The 23919-nt window shown below is 31.1% G+C and overlaps 1 protein-coding gene across 5 annotated transcripts in view; it reads right to left on the bottom strand.

Annotated features, from left to right (window-relative positions):
- Positions 1 to 2994: 2994 nt before the first annotated feature.
- The window catches only part of LOC124362845 (double-stranded RNA-binding protein Staufen homolog 2-like), a 56632-nt gene continuing 35707 nt past the window's right edge, over positions 2995 to 23919 (bottom strand). For all 5 annotated transcript variants that reach the window (XM_046817702.1, XM_046817699.1, XM_046817703.1 and 2 more), the window contains 8 exons: positions 17960 to 18133; positions 16108 to 16257; positions 14021 to 14170; positions 11903 to 12059; positions 9910 to 10091; positions 7788 to 7886; positions 6007 to 6104; positions 2995 to 4013 (listed from right to left, as the gene is read on the bottom strand). In XM_046817702.1, the coding sequence (XP_046673658.1) occupies positions 3944 to 4013; positions 6007 to 6104; positions 7788 to 7886; positions 9910 to 10091; positions 11903 to 12059; positions 14021 to 14170; positions 16108 to 16257; positions 17960 to 18133 (1080 nt within the window). In that variant the 3' untranslated portion in view covers positions 2995 to 3943. The remainder of the gene's footprint in view (positions 4014 to 6006; positions 6105 to 7787; positions 7887 to 9909; positions 10092 to 11902; positions 12060 to 14020; positions 14171 to 16107; positions 16258 to 17959; positions 18134 to 23919) is intronic.

Below are 23919 nucleotides of genomic sequence, written 5' to 3'. Positions count from 1 at the left end.
CATCTGATCTTGACGATCAACTCCTTTCATGTACTTGTTGTATTCAACTATAGCTGTGGGTTTCATTGTAGTTTCACCTTGTTTATTCTTACACTCTTCCATGTCAAGAACATGCTCTGTTGAAATAAAACGTACATCTCTTTTGTCATGCCATTTACCAATAATTGCATCTCCATCAGCGTAGTAGCATGTCACCTCCCCACGTGCGAGCTTGGTCTCTACAACCTCGGAAGGTGTATTTTTGCGTTTAGCTCTAAGGGTTCCTGTAGTGTAGGTTTTCCGGTCAAGTAGCTCTTTAGACAAGTCAAAGCTATTATAATAATTGTCCATGTATACCGCATGACCTAAGTCAAGCCTATCTTGCACAAGATGCAAGACCACAGTTTTTGAATGACCGACACCTCCAAGGTCAAAATCATTGACTCCGGCATACACAGCAAAGTTGATGACAAGTCCATTTGGTTCTGTCAGTACATATAGCTTTATGTCTTTTGTTCTTGATGTACTGGCGGAAAATTTGTCTTCCCCGCCATAACACCATAGACTCATCAATGCACAGTTCCCGCCCTGGTTCATAAATAGCTTTCATAGTGTTGTTAAAGTGATCTACAACCGGCCTAATTTTGTAAAGTCGTTCATCTGGTACTGGCTCTTCACCAAACGGATTGTGAGCAAAATGCAAGCATTGCATGATAAGCAAAAACCTATTTCAGCTCATATACTGCTTGAAACATGGAATGTTGTAAAGTCTGAGTCTTCCAATAGTCTCTCATTCTAGGGCACTGAAGAGCACCCATATGTAACAATAGGCCCAAAAATATTTTTACTTCCTCCTGGTCAACATCGCTCCAAAGTTTTATTGAAGAGTGAGGTCTTTGATCGGTAGTTGCCATTATGTACTGAGCTTGAGCATTTATTTCAGTTGTAAGCAAGTCAAGAAACTCGTCATTTATAAAAAGTCTAAAAAAATCTAAAGGTTCTGCATTATGTTGCATTTGTATTTATAGTGCTTGTTTAGAAACATAATCAAAGTTTTTCATTGAGGAATTAATTATCATTAGTCCACTGAACAGCAGAGACAACCATGCGCCTAGTACGCCTTTGTGCTGTATTTTGTGGGCTTGGTAAATCATGTGGCTGTGAAGCAGTAAACTGTTGTTCTATATAATTTAGCTGTGTTGGGGGGTTACACTGAGTAACCCAGAAGTAGAGGCAACAGTACTCACAGAAGTAGTAGACTTAGTTTGCAGCGACGGTGACCTACAAGAATCAGACCCGCCGGTGTTGTCTGGCAGTGGTGTTGAAGAACGAAATTGATCGTCAGGAAAGTCAATGTCAAAATCACTCACAATGTTTTCGTCTTCAGTACTCTCCGAGCTTAGGCTACCATTCAATATATACTATTCAATGTATCGTCAGAAATGGTTTTCCTAGTAGATAGTGTAGACGGTGAAGGGTCCATGGTTACAGAAAATGTAAACTATTCACTTCACTAATAATAATACACAACCAAGTAAGAATTACGTTTCATAACCTCAAACTCACTCATCTCCCGAATAGCAACAGTGAAAGTGAGAAAACAGCGGGAAGCCGAGACAGCAAAAATAATATAAACATGTGAGAAACTGGCGGGAATCGCGTCTGACTAGAAATCAGCTGTTACTCAAGTTGTAAACATTATAAAAATTAATCAATACTTTGAAGACTGATTCCTGGAAACCAAGGTCGATTTGGTATTCTTCGACATCTAATATAGCGAGAATGACAATTATTTAATAATTAGTAATTCATTCGGCGGCTTAAAAATACCCCTGTACTTAACGCCACCGTGGCGTCGTTGGCACTGGTGGTGTGACATACGCACGACGCCACCGTGGCGTCACCAGGATTGAACGTGTTAAACTATTGTCTTACATTATGATATTAATATTCAAAGAATAATTTTAAATTGTAATGATATTTTAAAAACTGAATAGTTTGGTTTTATTGCTTGTTTCTGATCATGTCATCTAGACAATATTACTGACTTTGTCAATGCATGTCATATGTAAAAAGGCAAATAAAGATTGATTGATTATCTGAAAACCTGTTGATCCTTCAAACTGTCCATCAATAATACACCTTAACCTATTTGCTACCACCAGTGATTTATATTCCCCTTCGTCAGTTAGCATCAGTGCAATTACCGAGTGCCCATCATGCTAAGTTCATCATTTTAGGGTCAGAAAAATATCACCGACTTAGATTATTTTGGCATTTGTCTATCTATACTCTTGTATCGATGGTCTGTTAAAATATAACATGTTTGATTTAAAAGCTGGTCGTCTTTCTCAACCTCGATTGTTGTTTACCATTTCATCTGTTAATTTTGATTCGTTGCTGTCTGAAAATGACTTTGCGGTATAATGACGTATCCTTTTCTGAGAGTTTTAGTAACTTTGTGGAGAATATATTCAATGAAAGTAAAAATGAAGTGAGTGTTGATAACTTTGAAAAAAAAAAAAAAAAAAAAAAATTGTGAGTGAAAGTGGCGATGAAGAAAGGTCTAACTTTCAAACTTGGGAGTGGCCAAGGCAAGCTAATGAACCACATAATTTTATTTTTAGTGGTTGATATGGTATAAATCTAATTGTAGCTAGGCAACTAAATACATAAAGATAATAAAATACAATTTTATTATGTTATAAGGTTGTTTAATACTTTTAATTGACCCTAAGGACCCACGCAATAATTTTCATTGGAAAATAAAATATTAATTGGGTATCTGAGGGTAAAAATATTTGAATTTTAATTGGTAGTCAATAGGTTAAAGAAAGAATCAACTCATCAATAAAGTACTAATTTATGCAACATAGTGCTGCTCAAGATAGCAGTAATATTACTCAAGAGTTGACTCTAAGTAATATTAAAAAGCAATTTACAATTTCCCCTTAAGACCTGTTTCACAATAACATATTTACCACATTAAAAAAGGGATAAGATTAAAAGAACAAATAGCACATATAATGATTTATTCATAATATTATTACACATTAATATAATTTAGAAAAAGGCTTTCATAAAGTAGCTTGCACCAAAACCAACAATACTCATTGATACACATTGACATCGTGTTGAATATTTAGTGACTAATACATTACATACTACAAGCTTTCAATAAAATCTAGAATAATTTGTTCAATGATATTCTAAGATTTTATTAATCATGCAACCCACTTTAGCAACCTTTTACTAACACATTAACAAGATAAAAGAAATGTACCTGTCACATTGTTTGATTCAGTAATCTAACAGTATATAAATATCTACAGAACAAATTAAGAAAATAAAATATATGTTTTATATAAAAGATATAAAATAAGTCTCAACGTAAAATTCAATTCCAACAAAACTAATACAGCAATGTACAACAGAAAAATAAATAATTAAATCTATGAATGATCAATTTACGCTCAAGCAATACTTAAATAGTAGCAATAATTAATATATTGTGTATTCATTAAAGCTAGATTGATGAACAATATAATAAAACCAATGTTTTTGCTTAGTGTGGGAGCATTCTATCTGTTACATCTAAATTTAAAGATGACTTTTGACAGTAATTATTACATTTTTACAAATTTCAGATTGAGTCCTGGAATAGTATGTGGTTCATCAATCTAAATTTAACTGAATAAGCCCATTTATTGGCTATTCTACTAATTATGTATTTTGTAACTTTAATATCCACAAAGAAACATACACCTGATAATGGACAGGTAAATTCTTATTCGACAGTATAGAGCTTTGTATAAATAGACAGTAATCTGATCTACAGCATTCTAGTGACATTATGTTACCATTGCAGAGTATTTTCATTTAAAGTAATTATCACTACAAATCTGAGAATTATACAAAGTAGACAAACTTATTAAATAATTACAAAATGGTTCGAAACCACGGCTTACTTATTTGGGTGTCCCCCATTAACATAGTTAGTTTTAATTACAGCATTTCCTTTTGCAGTATACATCCTGTAACAAAAAAAAAATAGTAAAAGTATGAATACAAAGTAATCAACTCTGATAAATAGATTTATATATCAATAAATATAAATCCAATCCAGTTCTTAAAACAAACATTGTTAAAATTTAAAACTTTTTGTTGTAATTCATGGATTTTCAAATATCCTATCCGAAAAAACCTTATTCAGAAAAATATTGCTATTTAACCCATTGCGGATCACTGACGAGCTGGGCTCATCACGCAGCGGCCGGGCTTAACGGCACGATGACGAGCTCAGGTCGCAAAAAGCGGTCTGCTTTTAAATTTCCCTCCAAATAGTTCTGTTAATGTCTGATAGATCGGGCGATCGTCTTCACTTGTCTACTAAGAGTGTTTAACAACGGTCTACGTTTAGAGTTTTCAAAAGTTTTATAAATATCCTACCGATCGCAGTTATATGTCGAAGTTGAAAAATCATTCATATGAGTTTACTCTCTGCTTTTTAGCGCTTCTGATTGGGTGTTTTCCTCAGTTGTTATTATAATACTTTTGAGGTTAGTGACACAACTAAACGACCGCAGACGTACATGTTGGTGGGTTTAGTCTAGACAATGGCCCGGGTGTTGCAATCGATTCGCCCGAGCCGCTTTATTTAGACTATGATTCAGACATCATCCCTGCCATGCCGTAACCTTGCTCGCGTGTTATCGTTCCTTCATCACGGATACCCCAGCAGGCCCATGTTCCATCTGAACGAATACCTTTGCAGCTGAATTTTCTAGTATACAATAGCGAGCGATACGATGTGGCGCACCATTGCTGTTCGTGCGGCCGCTGACCGTGAATTAATTCGCGCCCGCTGGTGCCCGCGCGCCAAAACAATACGATCCGCAATGGGTTAAATTGTTTACATGGTGGTTTTTGTTAGATTTAAAATATAAACAATTTTTAAACAGGTATTTTAAGATACCATGGATTTCTTAACAGTAAAATTTGGGGGAGGGAGAGGGCTAGGAATAATTTTGTCTAATATTAAACCATTTAAGATATACCAAATAATAAAGGTATGAGAGGATTTTAAATTTTTATAGAAATTATTGAAGCAATTGATTATTTAGTAGCATTCAATTATATTCATATTTACTACTTTAAATCTAAGTGTAATTATTATCAATTGATAAACTACTGCTTATGAATAAGGCATTCCATTTGTTCCATATACATAGAACTTATAGGCCAAATACTAATCTTTACAGTAAAAACCATGAAGACAGTGTAAAGGATCTATATTTCAGTGTAAATCGTGATATAAAAATATCGAATAAGGTTATAAATATACAATACAAACATTACAGAAAACTATATGAGCCACTTTACCCTATATAAAATAAGGTGTCCTTAAAGTGAACAATAGACATTCATTCAAACGGGTGATATATCAGTCAATGGCCCTAATAAATGTCACTTAGTTTCAGAGATATTGACCCTTTTTGTATATCACATATAGCAATTTTTGTATATCACGATATAGCAATTCTAGATGAATTTTTCACGCAGTATTGATACAAAACAGGAGTTTCTAAACTTTTGTTACATTCAAATAAATTTATAATAATAGTAAATCAAATACAATCAATAAAATACAATAGTAATCAAAATTAGTTATTATATAATACTTACTATTTTTACATGATAATGAAGACACCATTGTATTAATGATTCTATTACAAAATTAACACTTTTAATTAGGTGTAAAATATTTAGACATAAAAAGAGTTAACTTATTACGCTAATAGTTTAAACTATAAATAGTTCAACTTGAGAATTGATCATTTAAATACTTTAAAACTGAAGATATTTTCAGCTTTATGAGAAAAACGCATAAGGTAAAATAGTGTTAAATAACGTGGATCATATAAGAATGACTGAACATTATTGTTCTTTTATAAAGTATAAATAGAAAGCTCTCTTTAGTCTTGAGTGATTTAAAGTAATAAATACCTGACTGTAAGTGTTACTTACCCATCATTGTTTGAAGAAATGGAGGCCGGCTCTTTCTTCATGGGTGTGACAGAATCTAATCCCATCTCAGACAGAGCTCTTAAAGCTGTTAAAGCAGCCTGAAACAAAATAGAAAGGAACATTAATTCATTGCCACTATTAACATAAACAACTCATATTTGGTGGATACATGGAAATAATGATTTATACTGATATATAAATAATGATATATAAAACCTTAAGAATTACATTTTACTTTGTATAAAAAAAATCATAAGTTTGTTTTGGAACAAAAAGTTGCTGACATAACAAAATTAATTTTAAATTTTTAGTTTATTAAGCAAATTTATAACACCACAGTATTAAAAAAATAGTTTTACTATTGAAATAGAAACTCATACAGTGGAATACTACGTTGAATCTAACCATAACATATAATTATAGTTTTACTTTATTAGTACTAAACAAGAATATCGGACACAAAAAAAAGAAAAATATTGTGTTTTTAATCTTGTACATTTATATAACAAATATAGCAGAGTTCTTCTTCACCCATTCAAGCCAAACAATGATAATTTCAGGTGAGATTTTCCCATCAGCTTTGCCAGTGAATTGTGAGCTTCAAGTAAGTACACCAGACAGCAAAAACATAATTATGTTCAACAGAAGAATTTGCTAGAGAGTATAACAGTCCATCTGAGTCTATGGGAAGTGGTTTAAGTCTGGATTATATGAACAGTTTTTACCAAATACACAATAAAGTGCTCACTTTTATTGTGTTTGCAGTTTTTATCCACAGGTACAAAAGTGAACATTATCATACATGACAAAAAGTTAAACTTGTAAACATTTCTTTGTGTCAATACCGTACTGCATTATATTATTTGCACACATTTTATATATAGTACAACTTCATTTATTTGGATTAATTAGGACCAAAAGTAATCCAGATAAACTGCAAATATAGTATAAACACAATAGATTACAGATAATACAGAATTTATTTCGTTTTAAAAAGAATATCTACAGACAGAACAAACAAAATATTTAATAAAAAATATGTTGTTTACTACTGTACAAATAAATTAAGCCTGGACAAATGGAGTTGTACTGTATTTTAATTGTAGTTGTTGATATTTAATTCTGTATAATTATATGGAGTGACCAACACTTGTTTGTTTAAGACACTACTGTGGTGTTGACAATTATTTCACTAGTGATTTAGTTGACCATAATACACTAAACATAAGTACAAAATGTAACAGAAACATGTACAGTTTCCAAAAAAAATAAAATATTGGACAGGTCACAAGAAATTGGCCAATTATACTTAAAAATTGTTATTAAATTACCATTGTAATCTATTTTTATCAGGCTCTTCATAGAATTCGGCCTTGATATCATTATGAATCCCTTAGTCTTTCTTGGTTGTGTTATTTTGTAAACTATTATTTAAAATGTTTAATTTTCAACACAGATTTAATTGAGCATATTTTGTTAATTTTTCATGACCGGCACTAGCTTATTTGAAAACGCAAACTGCCAGACTGCTGCAGCAACAATGCCCTATGTCGCAAAATGACCTCATGACTGCAGCTAAACTGCTTTTACCGATTACACTGATCCACTACAAATTATATAGTGGAATCACTAAGAATAAAAAAACTAATATTTCATCTTACTCTCAAGTGTATAATATCATATCTGCATATGACATGGATTGACCTGTCAGAAGCCATAATGTAAATGTTGCTTACTATTAATAATAACAATAATAACCAACACAATAAATGAAAGTGCACCTGATCATGTGACAGTTCCGTTGTGAGTCCTGATCCGTGGCACACCTGTGGTGGGTCCGTAGACAATGAGACTAAACTGAGAAACTCACTGTGGTTACCCTAAAATACAAAACAAGTGTTTTTAGACTAAATAAAGTAATAGTCACAAACTTTCACAGACATTATGACAATACAAATTTTGCTTTGAACTTCAAGCCTCGCAACACTGAATGGCAACGTATTATGGAAGCATGTTAAAGTTCTATTTTAATGCCTTCCCCCAGACAAATATAGTGAAGGATGAACAATTTAAAGATGAACCACTCTCAATGGTTGATCACATGCCACACTGGCTGCTTACAAGGACAGAATTTTTCACAGTGTCCAACCAAGCTCATTGTCACTGAGTCTTATTCTTGCATAATCGCTATACTCACTTTTATAACTTGTTACATTGTGACAGGTCAAATTACGATATTTGAATATTCGCGGGGAATTGGCAGACTGTGACGTCAGTGAATCGGCAGACTGTGACGTCAGTGAATCACATGTTGTTGGAATTGAGATTTATTTAATTAATAACGGAGAAATATATTAAACTTTATACGGGAACAAATTTAATTCAATTAAAATGAGTTATACATAACCAAAATCGTGTTTTACAAAAGTACTAAATAAAATTACGCAGAAAAGCCAATTGTGGGATAAAATGACTTGCGTATTGATGACGTCAGAAAGCACATGTTGCTAAAAATTTAAATAAAAAAAGCTTTAGAAAAATAATAAAAGAAAATAGAAAGACTTAAATATTGATCAATTATAGTGAACGTGATACATTTTGACAATTATAAGAAAAGAATCAAATTATATTTAATCGTGAAGACGCTGATTTGAACGGGAGAGGGGATGAACATTGTGTGAACCGGTATGCGAATCCCTTCTTCTCTGTCTGGACTTGAAGCAGTAAGGACGTCTACTCGTATAGATGAAATTTGAAACCTGTACAATAGTGCATTGAAGTTGTAATTAGGGATGGGATGTTGTGTTAGTGAACAAAAATCAAAGCAAAGTGAGTAGAATTAGACAGTATAATATAAAATAAATTGACGTCAAAGTCATTTGCTTTGTCTTTCATTGAGTATCCCATCTACAAAGAAATGTGGTAAGTAAGATAACAAGCTTTAAATTAAAGAATATTACTTTCAAAACTTATTTGATTCAAAGTGATTGGTAAGAACAGTGAATATTTTGTGAACTTTATTATGATATAAACAATCATATTGATCAGAACTTTCAGAAGAGTAGTATTAAGTTTGAACCATTATTCAACCTACTTAAAAAACCTGAGATAATATAGACCCAGTGCTAGTGATATAACGTGTAGCCTACTTTCATTAATACAAACTACACTTTCAACAACACCACAGACATTGAAGTTTGATCGTTATTTAAATATCAACTTGGAACAATATGAGTTAGCCAACACGAAGCAAGTCGCACAACCAATGAGGGGCAGCACACTTTGAATACCGATTGTGAGAAAATTGGGACAACAAACAGGGGCCTGGAACGTAGCAAAATCGTACAGCCAACTGGGGACTGGACCGTAGCAGAAGGGCGACCAAAGTGGATTGTAGCAGAATAGGTACAGCAACGTGGGGACCGTAGCAACATTTACATTTTAGTGTGTCTAAAATATGAAATACAGTAGGATAGTATATATACAAACTTGAAAGCAGTGTACTTGATACAGAATAACTTTATAATAGTTTATTGGTGATCTAAGTGTAAAATCAAGTGCAATCTTTGTCCAAATTTGAAACAGCAGCTGTTTCCTCTTTTTACTTTCAAATGCATGATAAGCACTCAACTCTCAAATTAATAAACAATACTTTGAAGAAAAATAAATGATTGTTCATTGAAATGCAATTATGATATGTACATTGACATTTTAGGTTTATGAAAAGAACTTGCTATATCTTAAGTTTTATATAATTACTATTTTATTTTTTTTATTTGACACAAAAACGTTTAGTGTAGAAGTGTAAGTAAGGCTCTCATTACAGAAATATAAGATTATTGATTAAGAGTATTTAAATATTCTGTTTTTATCTGAGAAATGCTATCTATATTTAGTATTTACCTTAGGGAAATCTGAAAACTGGACTCTAAAACCCAAGAGCTGTGCGAGGTATAAGAGTTGATCTTTTGGCCTAACAGCAGGGGTGCTCTTGCCATCATTCATGGCATCAACTGACATTGGGTTGGTTCCATTCAAGTATTCCTTCGCCATCGCAGCTGTAGCTTGGATGTTGACAGAATGACCTACAAGTAGTAAAAAATTTAAGATTAAACCAGACATGTATAGTAAATCCCTTTTACTTCAATCTTTTCGGGAGTAGTAACATTTTCTACTATCATAAAATGGTTTTCAAGAGAAAAAATGGTTCCCAGAAGTGAAAAATTAGAGATTTTTATGTAGTTCAAAATTAAGTATTCACTATGCACAAAAATCATATACATAAATAACTTAAAATGTAAGAAATGTTGATATTACATCATAGTTTTGTTGAGTGCAAGTCCTCAACAAATGGAATGATGCTATATTATTATAAAGACACATTTTTTCACATCTTTTCATGTTGTAACACACGCAGAACTGCTTCTGCACCTTACTTTTTTTACTTTCAGAGTGGGTGAGTACCACAGAACTGCAGTTCTCACAACTGACTGATAAATCTTATTCTTCCTTCTTAACTGATATGATCCTGATTGTTTGTCATTGTTTCTCAAGAACACCATCCTTGCCTGCTGAGTCTACAATTACTGTGTTGTTATTGTCGTTTGGTAAAATTTACTTCAGTGGTTGAATTTTATATTTATTACCTGAAGAACAATAAGTATTGTTCTGTTTGATTATGTGAGTGACAAAATATATTATACAATTGTCTATTTTTATTTCAACTTTATGTAAGTTTCAGTGTTTTGCCGGTAAGCGTTGTTTTAAACCAAACCAAGTATTTTGAAATAGGCCTAGGTTGGTTTAAATAGGTTAAAAAATAATTTCTTGTTATAAAAACTATATATTTTCTGAAAGTAGACCGTTTTAATATCTTTTAGTTATTTTGGAACTATCAATTTTCAACTTTATATTAGTTTGCTAAGTGTGGTCCACTCCAAAATTACATAAATTTAACTGTTAAATTTAAAGTTTTACCTAATGTAAAAAATATGAAAATCAATGAGTTACATTTAATAGTATGTTATATTATTCTAAAAATATTATTGAATAAAACAACATATAACATCATTATAAAAACACAATATTTGAAGTGTAAAGATAATTTAGAATAAGTGCTTGTAAAAGGAGCAAAAATAGCCTGCCACTACAGGAGTTATAGTTGCCAGCTCCAGGATTAAAAAATGCAACAAAAATTAGGCTATTATTGTATTAAACAAGCATAACCATGACAAAAAACCTTTTGACTTTCATGATTACATGGGACAATCATAAACAATAAAACCCATATCATATAAAAAAATCTATAAATAACAACGATTTGAGAATTATTTAAAGGAAAGAAAGAGTACAATAAAAATGTTACAACTTACTTGGCCATGAAAAACAAGACACAATTTTGGACAGATGTGTAACTGAATTAAGATCAGGAATAATCCTGTTGAAGGAGTGCAAGAAAAATCCTGTGATTTAATCTTAGTTGCACAACAGCTGTTGCTAGAATGGCTTTTGTTACTGACTCTATAATAGGCTAATAATGTAATGTGTAGTTTAAAAAATAAACATGCTTAAATTTTAACATTTGGCTACAATTTTAACCAGAATCAAATTTAATATTACCTGAAAAATTGTTACCTTTGTGAAAATTTAATTAAATATCATCGAAAGCATAGATTTGTACAGCATGGAAATTAACTTGTACCTGGCTTGTATAAATTTCAACTTTGTAGATTTTACTTGTCACTGATGTTGACACAGTTGTGACATCTAACAATGTCTAGTTTATATAGAAAAGATTATTTAGTATTCAGCTCAAAAGTATACTACTTTTTAGACACAAATCAGTTCTTCACAAATATAAACCTGTTATTTACAAACTAATACAGTGAAGTGGTACCTTTAGGAGCCACCCTCGTGTTGTGTTGTGGTGGATACCCATTGTTCTTCCCAGTAGTGACATGGTTGTCAGACATGAGTAGCAGTCCAGGCACCAGCTGTCGCCCTCCACTACCTCCCACTGACACCTTCATCGTGTTCTCCGCCTCCACAAACACCTAACATTCATCATACTTATTATACCATACTCAAGCAGAATAGATAACAAATAAGGGTGTACATAAATCGTACGAGTCACAATAGTTGTTTTTATAGTGTGTGAAATTGAAGCATTTCTGTCTATCAATTGGTGGAATTTTCAGCATTAAATTTAAGTAGCTCAATCATTAACAAGACATATTGTAAACACAAAAAGTAATTATGAACAGCACACAAAATATTAATAACTAAATGAACTAAAGAACTAAATTAGATATTTGTTACCTTATAGTAACAGGTTTGGAGATGGATATTACCAAAAGAATAAGGGATGAGTCAGAACAATACAATGTAAATAGTACTAATATGTCCAGAGGTCAATACAGAATTTCACTGATCCAGGCTCAGCCAAGGGCTGGGTTTAAAACAACCAGTTCTGATAAACTTCTTTACGCTCAGTGGATCTCTGCTACGAAATAAAAAATTACATATTGCATCAAACTGCTTATATGGTGTAAAACATGAAGATCTAGATATTTAAGTAAATATTTTATTGGATTGGTTATTAAAATAACAACTGGGCAAAGTGGTGATTGCAGAACATTTAATAGTACTTTCCTGAAAAACCAAACCTTGGAGCATGGCAAACTAACTACTGGCTACTGAACAACTCTGCAAGTTCAAGTAACCCATCAGCAAGTCTCAAGTCATGTTAGCACAATGGTAAACAAGCTTATTGCAATTTATAGGCAGAACCGTGTTTTTGATCTGGGTATGCCACGAAAAGAGTTTCTCCTCTCAATGAACTTTCTCTATTCTCTCACTTTTGTTTCAGTAAAGACACTCAGACACAATGAGTAGTTTAAGAGTGAGCACATTCATCCACAATTTCTGCTGATAATCTCTTGAGTCAGTAGTACCAATCATCATTGCCTGAGAACTGCGAATTGTAATTTCTTCAAGCTAAATGTTTCTGATATATCTTTTTGGATTATGGGAATAGATGAAGATATTCTCGTTTTCAAATTTTTAAATTGTTCCTTGCTCCATGGTTGAACTGCTGGATATGTGATAACTAAACATTATCAGTGGTAGAATACCTTTGCAGCTACTGTTTTTATTACATATAAGATACACAAAAATATACTTTTCAGCTTCTTTATTTTAAATTAATTTTCAAACAAATAAAAGTCTACAGTTGGTCTCATTGCTTTAGATGAATTCGTTTATCTTACAATTAATCTTATTTATATGCCATGAGAGTTTCTCAACAACGTTTCTCTTTCTGTTAATTTCTTGATCAACAAAAGTATGCCCTTAAGCCTCTTACTTTTGGACATGTGCCCAATTTGCACACATTTGTAAAAATGGACTCTCTAATAAGAGAGTAACTTGACAATACATATTTATGGTATTAATGCCTGAATCGTTACATATCATTAGTTTATTACACAACAGAACCTCCTTAAATCTGTGTTGTAGTCTCTCCGTCTGTCTGTGTAATAACTCTTAGTAAAAGGATCCTGTAGACTTGGAACTTGATACAAGGAAGAACTGTTAATTTCGGGGTCGAAAGGTCAAAGGACAGTCCATCCATTTGTCTGTGCAATAACTTTTCAATTATATTCTGTTTGGTCCTTTCATACTCTGTTCCTGGTTTATTTATTTATCTCAAATTTACTCTGTCACCAGTTTGCCGATATAAGTGTATATCCTATGATCATCTTTGATTTGTATTTTATATTTTTTAATTTGAGCATGTTCAAAATGATATTTGTAGACGTAAAACACAAATTGTATGTTATATTTTAGATTCTTGAAATAATTTTCTAATTTTATATAATGCATAATTTTATATTGTTAGTTATTCATCCACCTGAAGAATAAATATATAAAAAAACAATGGAAAACATGGAAAATATCCATACCATATTGATCAAATAATTCATTGTTAAATTAAAATCATAAAGAAATTTAATACCTTTCTGTTGACTTCAGCAGATGTCAGTCTTGGTTTTCCTGGTGTAACACTCGAGTATCCGAGTTTCTGCAGTAAACCTTCTGCTGCATTTCTCTTGGCAATCTTTTTATTAGGCCCAGATCCGACGAATGAGTGTTCCCCAACCGTAACCTTGAAATTGACCACAAATAATTAGCAAACCCATTAGTAACTGAACTAAAAATGTTTTGTAAACCACACAAGCCAGATCAAATAACAGACTAACCATTTCCTTTATAGGTCATCATTACATTTGTGACACAAATGAGATGAATTGGTGTAGCATAAAATTATAACATCTTTTAGAGTTTGAGGCCCCAATACAGAGGTGTTATGTGACTTAAAAATAAAAGTTGCCAAATAAATCAAATATCTAGTCTAAACAAATTTCTGCCAGCCAAAATTTTTTGTATTTAATGATTTTACTTGCTCCACAAATATTTATGAAAAAGTTTTGCTAGCTCTTGCATTAAAATTCACAATAATAAATACTATAGTAATAAATACATACTTTTATGTACTAAATCTTATTCAGAACAATATTTATTATATTCTAAGAAAACATTATTAATAATAAGGAGATTTAATACAGTATTTAATGTTTCAAGTTTGTGAACACAATTATACATATTTCTAAAATCATGTAAAATTTAAGATGACCAAGTTATTCAAAATTTAATGAACTAGCCACACACACCAGTATGTACACACATGTGCAACTGTGTGGTGTAAATTTCTGGTTATAAACTCTTAAATTGGAATTCTTGTAATCAAATGAAGGGAATTGGCAACTATTTATGTTAGAATCAGAATATTAATATTTTAGCGATAAAAATATGAGCATAATCCGATGACAAACAGGAATACATATTTATATACGTATATGTAAAATTGTAGTGTAATTAAAAAATCATAGTATTTAGTGAAAAAGGGGTGTCTTTACAAAACACTGGAAAGAGCCACAATCTAACAAATAACAGTTGAAGGATTTATAAATTATGTCATATGTGTTTATTAAATATTTTAATATTTATGAAAAGTGGTTCAGTTAAAACTTAATTGAATTGAAATAAATTCATCAAGAAAAGTACTAGAAAATCTTAAGGTGTGTAAACTTTCATTTCAACACTATATAATTGGCCTGAAAAATAAATTAAGTAAAATTATATTTGCTATGAAACGATTTTGTGTTGAGTTAGATCAGGACGATCTCAGGCAGGCTTATTTTGGTTTGTTTCAAGCTCATCTGACTTATGGCCTAATAGTGTGGGGAGAAGCCTCTCAAACTGTACAAATGTTTTTATGCCGAAAATGGCTGTGAATAATTATGACTGGAATAATAAAATGACATTACTGGAGTGCTTAACTTATTAACATTTTTAGTCTGTATATTTTTTATTGCGTTGTGCTAGAGTTAATTTTCTACATGGTTATAACACTGATCGATGTTCCACATCATAAGCTATACTAGTCTTCTAATCTTGTTTTGCAGATAATACAATGAGTTACCATTAGAAGTTAGACAATTAAGTTATTGTAAATATAAAAATAACATCTATAAGTTTCTATTAAACCATCCTTTTTATAGTGTAAGTGAATTTTTAACAAAACAACGGACACTAACTGATTTTAGTACAGTGTCCGATCATATCTTTTTAAGTTAAATTTGCTTTGGATTTTAATGAATTTTGTGTCCTTATTGTTACTGTTATATGACACGCTTGTTTTAATCTTTTAATATTGTTGACATGTCAATACATTTGAGTAAAACGTTTAATTATTGGATGAATAAAGTTATTCTATTCTATGAATAAATATTGTAATATCTACTTGAAATCATGTCAAATTGTTGAACAAATTCTTACAAACTGAAAAGGACATTTAGAATTTTGACTAACTATTTAATTTTATATTAAAGTTGAGTTTTACCATTTCTTTCAACTCATTACTCTTTTGATTGACAAACTGTAAAACAATATTCTTAATGTTAAATTGTAAAATAATTAAACTAGAGAGGAAAGGTTTTTCCATCTTCCTACAGATTATTGACTTAAATGTATTGTACATACTTCCATAAAGAACTCTCTTCTTCTTGTCTGGCCTCTTTCTTCCATCAATGTGTATATGGGCTCTTTTTCCTTCTTTGCTTGCTGGATCTGCATTAGCCTTGAGATTGGATTGATTTCGTCTACTGTTTCAGTATTCTCCGAGTTATTTTCCTAGAGGAAAAAATCCATTTATTGACTATAGTTTTTCATAGATTCAGAATCACAAACTATAGTAGCCAATACAACCGTACTCAGTTCCCTGAATAACTCTGAAGTCAATGAGTTGAGGATAAATGTAATGGTTAAATAAACAGTTGCATCTTGACATATTCAACCTGACATGATATATAAATTCAAAACACTGAGGTTCGATTTATCAAAGATTGTCATCAACAAACTTTGATGTAAATATTTTATAATGTTAATAATGATTGTAATTATTCTCATCATTCAATTTCATTCTGATTTTAATTACCTCATTAATTATCTGTATTATAAATTCAAGACATGGTTAAAAACAATATAAATTTGCAAATTATCAAAAAGTAGAAAAGGCCTTATAGTATTGTAAAACAGTTCCACCACTTTAGATAAATAAAAACAAAGAAATATACAAACATAATTAACTAATAATAATTTTTAAACAATTAACAAAACTGTATATAAAGAATTCCTTTGTATAGTTTTTCAATTACAGTACTACATAAACATGATCACCGACACTTAACTTTAATAAAACAATATTGTAAAACTGACAGATTAAATTCGGTATCAAATTGAAGCAGTAAAAACTTAGTGTACAGATTGCAAGTTTCATTATCATCACATTAAAAAAAGGAGAAATTTCCACCCAAAAACATAAAAAGGTTGTGATATATAAATTTCAAAAACTCAATTTATCGAGAAATTTAAGTTTATATTTGATCTATTATACAGAGAATATTTAACATACAGTATTTTTTGTAAATGAATAAAAAGTAATAACTTTTAAAACACTGCCCATTACCAACGAAATACTTCTATATCCAATTGTAAGTAACACCAAAATAAATAATATTCATATTGATTTTCTAATTTATAAGTAAATAAGAAAATATTATTTTTGAATCCAATTAATAGTATGTTGTTTTAAATAAAAATTTGATGATATTCACAACATACCTTTAATTGTCATATACTATTAAATTTGTTATCAGTACAGCGACTAATAAGTTATTACCAACATTGTTTAAATCTTATAAATTACTACAAGTTTATAAATAAATACACCATATAAAAATAGGATTGTAATTTAAAATATCAATAATAGTTTTAAATTCCTCCAGTTATAAAAAATGAATAAAATCATGATGCATAAAATGCTACGTTTAATTAATAAAACACTTAATTTCTTAAAATTGAACATTTCTAAGCTTTCAAAAATACAATTTTGAACTTCAGACTTTTTTTAATTGATGTTAAATAGACTCCAACACATAAATTACATATTTGAAGCTGAATTGGGAATGACCAAGTGGGCCGATGAATATAATGGATGAATGAGCCATTATATGAGCCTTGCAAGTGCCATAAAATTTATTACCCAATATCAGATGGTCTCCATCCATATTGTACAGTCACTTCAGGTAGTTTAAACCATGATATATGATACACTGCTGATACCAACCAGTGGACACCTTTTTATTATATTAACGGGTTAATGCGGAGGTCGTATGGCTTAGGAAGAGCCCATCTTAGTCTCAGGTCTACAACTGCTATATAACAAGACTAAGTCCAGGCCTATTATATTTTACAGTCCAAAAATCATAACCAATATTTTGTTTATACATAACCATAAAAATAGTGACTGCTAATTATGATAAAATTGAATTACCTTATTTGAATTTGAACAAGTGACTTTTATGAGATTACGAGATTTTTTCTTGGCAGGATTTGATTTTCTTTTCATTCTGATTGCCCCTGCACAGTTAGCAGCCGTGACTGTTGTTGTGGGAGGCAGAAGTTTGAGCTGATCCAGCATTTTTTCTGCTGCTCTTTTTTTGGAGATCTGTAACAATTTATAATAATTTTTTCTTCCTGAGTTACAAACTTAAAGTGGACATGAAATAAAAGTGAATTACCTTTTATCTTTTAAAATACAACACAAAGCTTTCAATTTATTATAATTTAAACTATGTTTTACTACTGGTACTAGAGACAATCGTATAAATGAGATAATACGTTAGCTAACAATGATCTTCTCGCTGTACAGTGGCAGGCAAAACAACAATGTTGGCTATATAATAGTAACTTGCTGGATTAAATTTACGTGCTATGGCTAGTACGGACAGAGAACACTCTGTCAACAAACACAGTAAATAAACATCTGTGGTAGAGAACGATTGAGTTTTCTTTCTAAACACAATTGTTCTTTAATTGTGTAAAAAAGTTGTTCCCTCATAATTTGGACAGGCAATAAAAGTGATATAAATAATAAACAATAATAAATAATAGGCAATAAATAACATCTGTGGTAGAGTACAACTGACAATTACCCCCCTCCCTCCCCGCAACCTTTGTATAATATAAGATGGCAAAGGATTTCTAAATTTAATAATGTACTTTTTTTAAATGAATAGATTTGTATGAGTATATGACGAACAGAACCTTATTTAATTAAAATCGAGTATTATAAATCATTACAACATACTCCAAATCTTAGTAAAATGTTTTAAAAAACTGGTTTAACAATGACAACACACTTTATGTTACAAGTCAGTCTCTTAAACCAGCACCCATCAGAAAATAATTCATGATTTATTCAGATCTTATCACAAGTGAAGAAGTTTTTGAGATTTGCAGTACAGCTATTTCAAGTTTCCTCAGTCTTGTCAAATCAAAATAATAGAAGGTATATTTAATATTTAACCCAATGAAATTGGTTCCATTGTGAAAATGTAGAGTTTATGGTATTTCCCTTTTTGATATGTAACTAGATTAGTGCAGACGTGCTTAGTAAAGAGATTTGCAGCTCTATACACTGCAAAAATAAAAATAATCACCCAACATTTATTGTAATAGAAAATAATCATTTGGATAGAATTAAAACATTTCAGCATTGAGATACTTTTCATTTGTCACACTCTGTTTTAAATTAATTTATCAGTAAAACAAGGTGTCACCAAAAATGAAGTTAAGAAATTTTGCCACGCCTTAGGAAGATACACAATTCTTCTGATACAAATTATTACAGAATCACATTGTTTTCCATGAGCAGAACAAACAAAACTTGCTGTTTTTAATTGACTTCGTTTGAGACTAAGTGTAACATCTGATTGACCACTTGGACCCTCCCACTATCGTGCACCACTAACTTGTGATAGTATACAGCCTCTGGATAGTATGTCACTTTGTACATGCTGAGGTTAGGTCTCTGAGATAATTTTATTTATTTAATGTTTAACAAACATTGACAACTGCTGACATCTACAGATCCACGTTAGAACAACATAAAAATAAGACTACATGTCAAATCTTATATTTTCTAACCAAAACTTTGAATTACAAGGGAAAAAACTCATTCCCATTAGTGTAGCTATCGCTTCCAGTTGTGGAAAAGTAACATTCTTTGTTGGGGCCATTTTAGAATTGACCATCAGTAAACTCAATTTGGTATCTTCTGCAGTCTCAGCCCAAATAAATACGCTATACCTCTTCTTGCACCAGGTATGAAAAATTTTCTTGCAAGCTGATACTTGGTTGAAGTTAAACTCAGATCTGGGTTGATGAAAATCACTGAGGACTTTAATCTCACATAACAAATGGATCTTTGTATCACTCCAAAATATTCTTCACCAAAACCCTAGTCAGTGGATCATTTCAATCTTGATTTTTGATTTGTTTATTTGTTCCAACCTAGGATATTTGTAAGTTTACTTTGAAACAGAATTACTGGCATGGAAAATCTAATAAGACTATACATTTTCTGAGCCACAGAAAAGTCCTTCATGTGACAACCAAAGAATTTTCAGTGGTTATAACTCAAATGATCAGAAACACAGTTGCAAGTCCAAGAATATTCTCTTATGCCTCTTGAGTTTATTGGTTAGATATCCAAATGTATAAACACAAATCTGAGCTTAGAAGCTGCTGAATTTAAGAATCTAACCATCTAGCTACTTTTCATATTGTACCAAAGTAACACAGTAGTTGTCTATTTAACTGAACTAGTTTCTCTGCTTTCTCTTTGAAATAATCAAGGACTTTACGAAGCTGGTTCGCTAAAACCATTCCAAGCACATATGGACTCAATGAAATGTCAAAAACCATTCTTTGATTAAGAAATAAAATACAACCTCTTTTATCCTTAAGTCGTTTATCTGGATCGGCTTTACAGAGTGAAGAAAGTTAATTTTTGACAAATAAAAATTGTTGTTAAATTTCCAGCATGACTTTTTAACACTTTTGTCGTGGTTCATAATGATGAGTACAATACTATAACAAAGTAGCTATGGTTTACAAGAGCTTGATCACTGTAAATTTGGAAGATATAAATGATAGGCTTTAAACTAACAATATCATCAATGTGATGACTTCTGTAGAAATTGTAAAAGCAGCTTCTTCTTCAATAGTAACAGAGAGGTGAAAATGATTCTGATAATGAAGACACTGGAAGATATCGCCATAACTCTTGCGACAAATCTAACACTCGTTCAACAAAAATGATTGACCTTGAACATTTGTGTGATCTACTCAAGATGGACTATTTTGTACTTGCATGCACCAAAAATAAACAAAAGAGACTAAGATGTTACAAAACAGTAATCAACATTCCTTATTATTTATTTGTTTTGTATATAATTAACCTTTGTAAATTAAAAATTGGTTCAATTTTTACTGTTATATTTGTAAAAAATAAATTCTTTATCCATACATCATTGTGTTTTTACTGTATTTTATGTTTATTCATATCACTTCTATTCCAAATTAATCTGGATCAACAAGGTTGTACGGTCAAACACTTAGTCCGTCTTTCCATCATAAGGACATATTGAACATCAATGTCCATGATCATACCAATGATACCTGAACTTAATTAAAACAAGTAGTATACATTCAATCAAATTAGTCCTTTTTCAATAGAACTATTGAAACCTTACCACCCCAGTCTAAAGTTGAGGTATTAAAAACTGAATACATCTGAGTTGTAATATCTTTCTTCAAACAGCAAAGTGAGGATGATATGAACATTGCCATTCACTATAAGGCATTTTCCCTATGATTTAATGTTTGAGAAAGGTCTTAAAAACTGCATTGTAATAATGAAACTTCCTAATCCTCATGTTTCCTGGACCTGATAGTAAAACATACTCTTTTTCATATTTGTTACCTTGTAGAGTAATTATTAGATGGAACTTGAACTGTTTATTGACCTATCTTACTTGATGTCCTTTCAAAGAATAAGACAACTCTGTATTTTTTCTTATCAGTGTCTTTGATCTCCAAGGAACCTGATTTTTTCCCAAAATATTTGACAGCATGTTGACATGTAGGAGTCAATTGCATTATTGATCTAGTATTAATTTTTTCCTGTGTTGGATTGCCCCATGAGCAACCATCAGAGTTGTCTTCACAACAACCAACCTTTTATGAACCTTTCTGTACTAAGAAGCAATTAGTTTTGAGCGCATGTCTGTCTAAGAAAGACTACTGGACGTCTTGAACTTCCTTCTTAGATTTAAACAATTATTTTTGAGTTATTAAAGTTTTAATTAAATAATTTCAACTTGAATTCAGTGGAGCAGATTTCAAAATATAGCTCTTCTGCATACCAGGATTGATGAATATGCTTTTTGAGTATCCTGTGATTTTACATACAAGTGACTGAAACAAAACTATGAACTGTGTTGTTGCATTTGTAATCTTATGAGTATTAAATTGATTATTTCTTTTAACAATCAAAATTTCCTTATACGTTTCTTCACATAATATTTATGTATTCATAAACATACTGCACTTGTCCAAAATATTGACAGGAGTTGTTTACTTCAATGTCAACATTTTTGTAAATTGGTCCTTTTTTATTTAAAATCTTTCAACCGCACCAGAGTCATGTCAATAGCTTTCACAAAGTCCTGAAAGTTATGAGCTTTATCACAGAACACGCACAAGATAAAGATACATCGGTTGATTCTTCAACTGTTACAAATACAGTTTCTGACAATTGTTCATTTAAAACTTTGGTTGAAGTTGATGTTGTTCAATGAACTCAATCAAGTTCTTCAGGTTAATGCCTTAATTTGATTTGTATTGAGAAACAAATAAATTATACTATAATAAGATCTTGATTAGTTTCTTCAGTTGTATGTGTAACAACGAAAGCCTTATATTCCTCTAGGACTGTATAAAATGCCTGTTCTTCTCCTATCCCATTCCTTAAAAATGTCCTGTTAAACTTGTTAGAAATTTCATTTGTCATTTAATATGACACTAAAGTCTTCTAGCACACATAATACTATCTGAGTAACATGTTTATTGCTAACCAGCAGGTACGGTGTGAAACTCTTGCTAGATATATTGCTACTTCAGATTTTTAGTGAATTGTGGACTACAATGTTAATTACATGTCGAATATTTTATAAGAAACTTTACTTTCAATTATGGAGCATGAAAATAAATGCACTCTATCATACAATACTAATGTTTTTCAGGAGTAAAGCAGTGAACCAGAATGAGATAATTGCTGTAGACTGTCTGGGACACCAGGTAAACTCCACAAAGTTACAGCTGTGGAATAATGTAGTGCATATTGGACTTTAGTGGATTATATACACATGTACCATCAGTTTGTCAGGGGTACCCACCACTTCATATTTGTAAAGCCAGGTAAACTCTAGAAAGTTACATCAGTGGTATAACGTGGTAAATATTGGGCTTGAGTGGATTATATACACATGCACCATCAGTTTGGCAGGTGTACCAACCGCTTTACATATATGACGCCAGGTAAACTCTACAAAGTTACAGCTGTGGTATAATGTGTACTAGACATCGGGCTTGTATGGTTTATGTTTAGAAATAGTATTTTGGTATGTTATCTCTTTTGATGTATACCTGAATTAATTTAAAATAACAAGTTCTCTTTTATATTCCGTACAAGTCCTTTGCACATTTATTTATGAGGTTCTTAGTTTTTTATATAATAGGTAGTCTTTTGGATAATGTAGTCTTTTATGATAAAAAGTTACAGAAATTCTCTTATCCTTTCTTTTAGATAAATTTGAATTGACTTTTCATTTAGAATATTTTTAATCAGGACTTAATAAGGAAATATAAACAAGGATTTAAGAAATACAAAAATATCTTTTTAGCAATCAAAATTGAGATAAATACAAAATAAAGTTGTATTATTTGTAAGACTTCTTTACAAAATTGTTTTATTCCGCCATTCCAAAATTGAAGTATATTTTATTATATATTAAATTTAATCACTATATTTTTAAACTTTTTTTACTTTCTAAAATAAATATAACAGACTTATGTAAAATGTAATATAAGCTTGTAGCAAGGAACAGACTACAAAAGCACCTTCTGGCTGTTAAGGTTTAATTTATTTAGACATTTGTACTTTTTATAAGCCATTCACATTAATTTTAATATTAAAAGTATAGATATTATACATTTTGTTTGAAAATGTTACGAAGATTGTGCCATTCTTGTCCTGTACGTATTGGGCAGATTTTTCCTCTCAAAACTACAGGAAATGCTCACTTCTGAGAACAGATTGCACCACGCAGATTCCTGTAAAATTTATATTTTTTTACTTTGTGACAAAAGATCATTGACTTTTTTTTT

Source organism: Homalodisca vitripennis, chromosome 5, assembly GCF_021130785.1.
Source record: "Homalodisca vitripennis isolate AUS2020 chromosome 5, UT_GWSS_2.1, whole genome shotgun sequence".
In the NCBI taxonomy this organism is placed as follows: domain Eukaryota; kingdom Metazoa; phylum Arthropoda; class Insecta; order Hemiptera; family Cicadellidae; genus Homalodisca; species Homalodisca vitripennis.
Note: the sequence above shows the minus strand (reverse complement) of the source record. Positions and strands in the feature narration are given on the sequence as shown.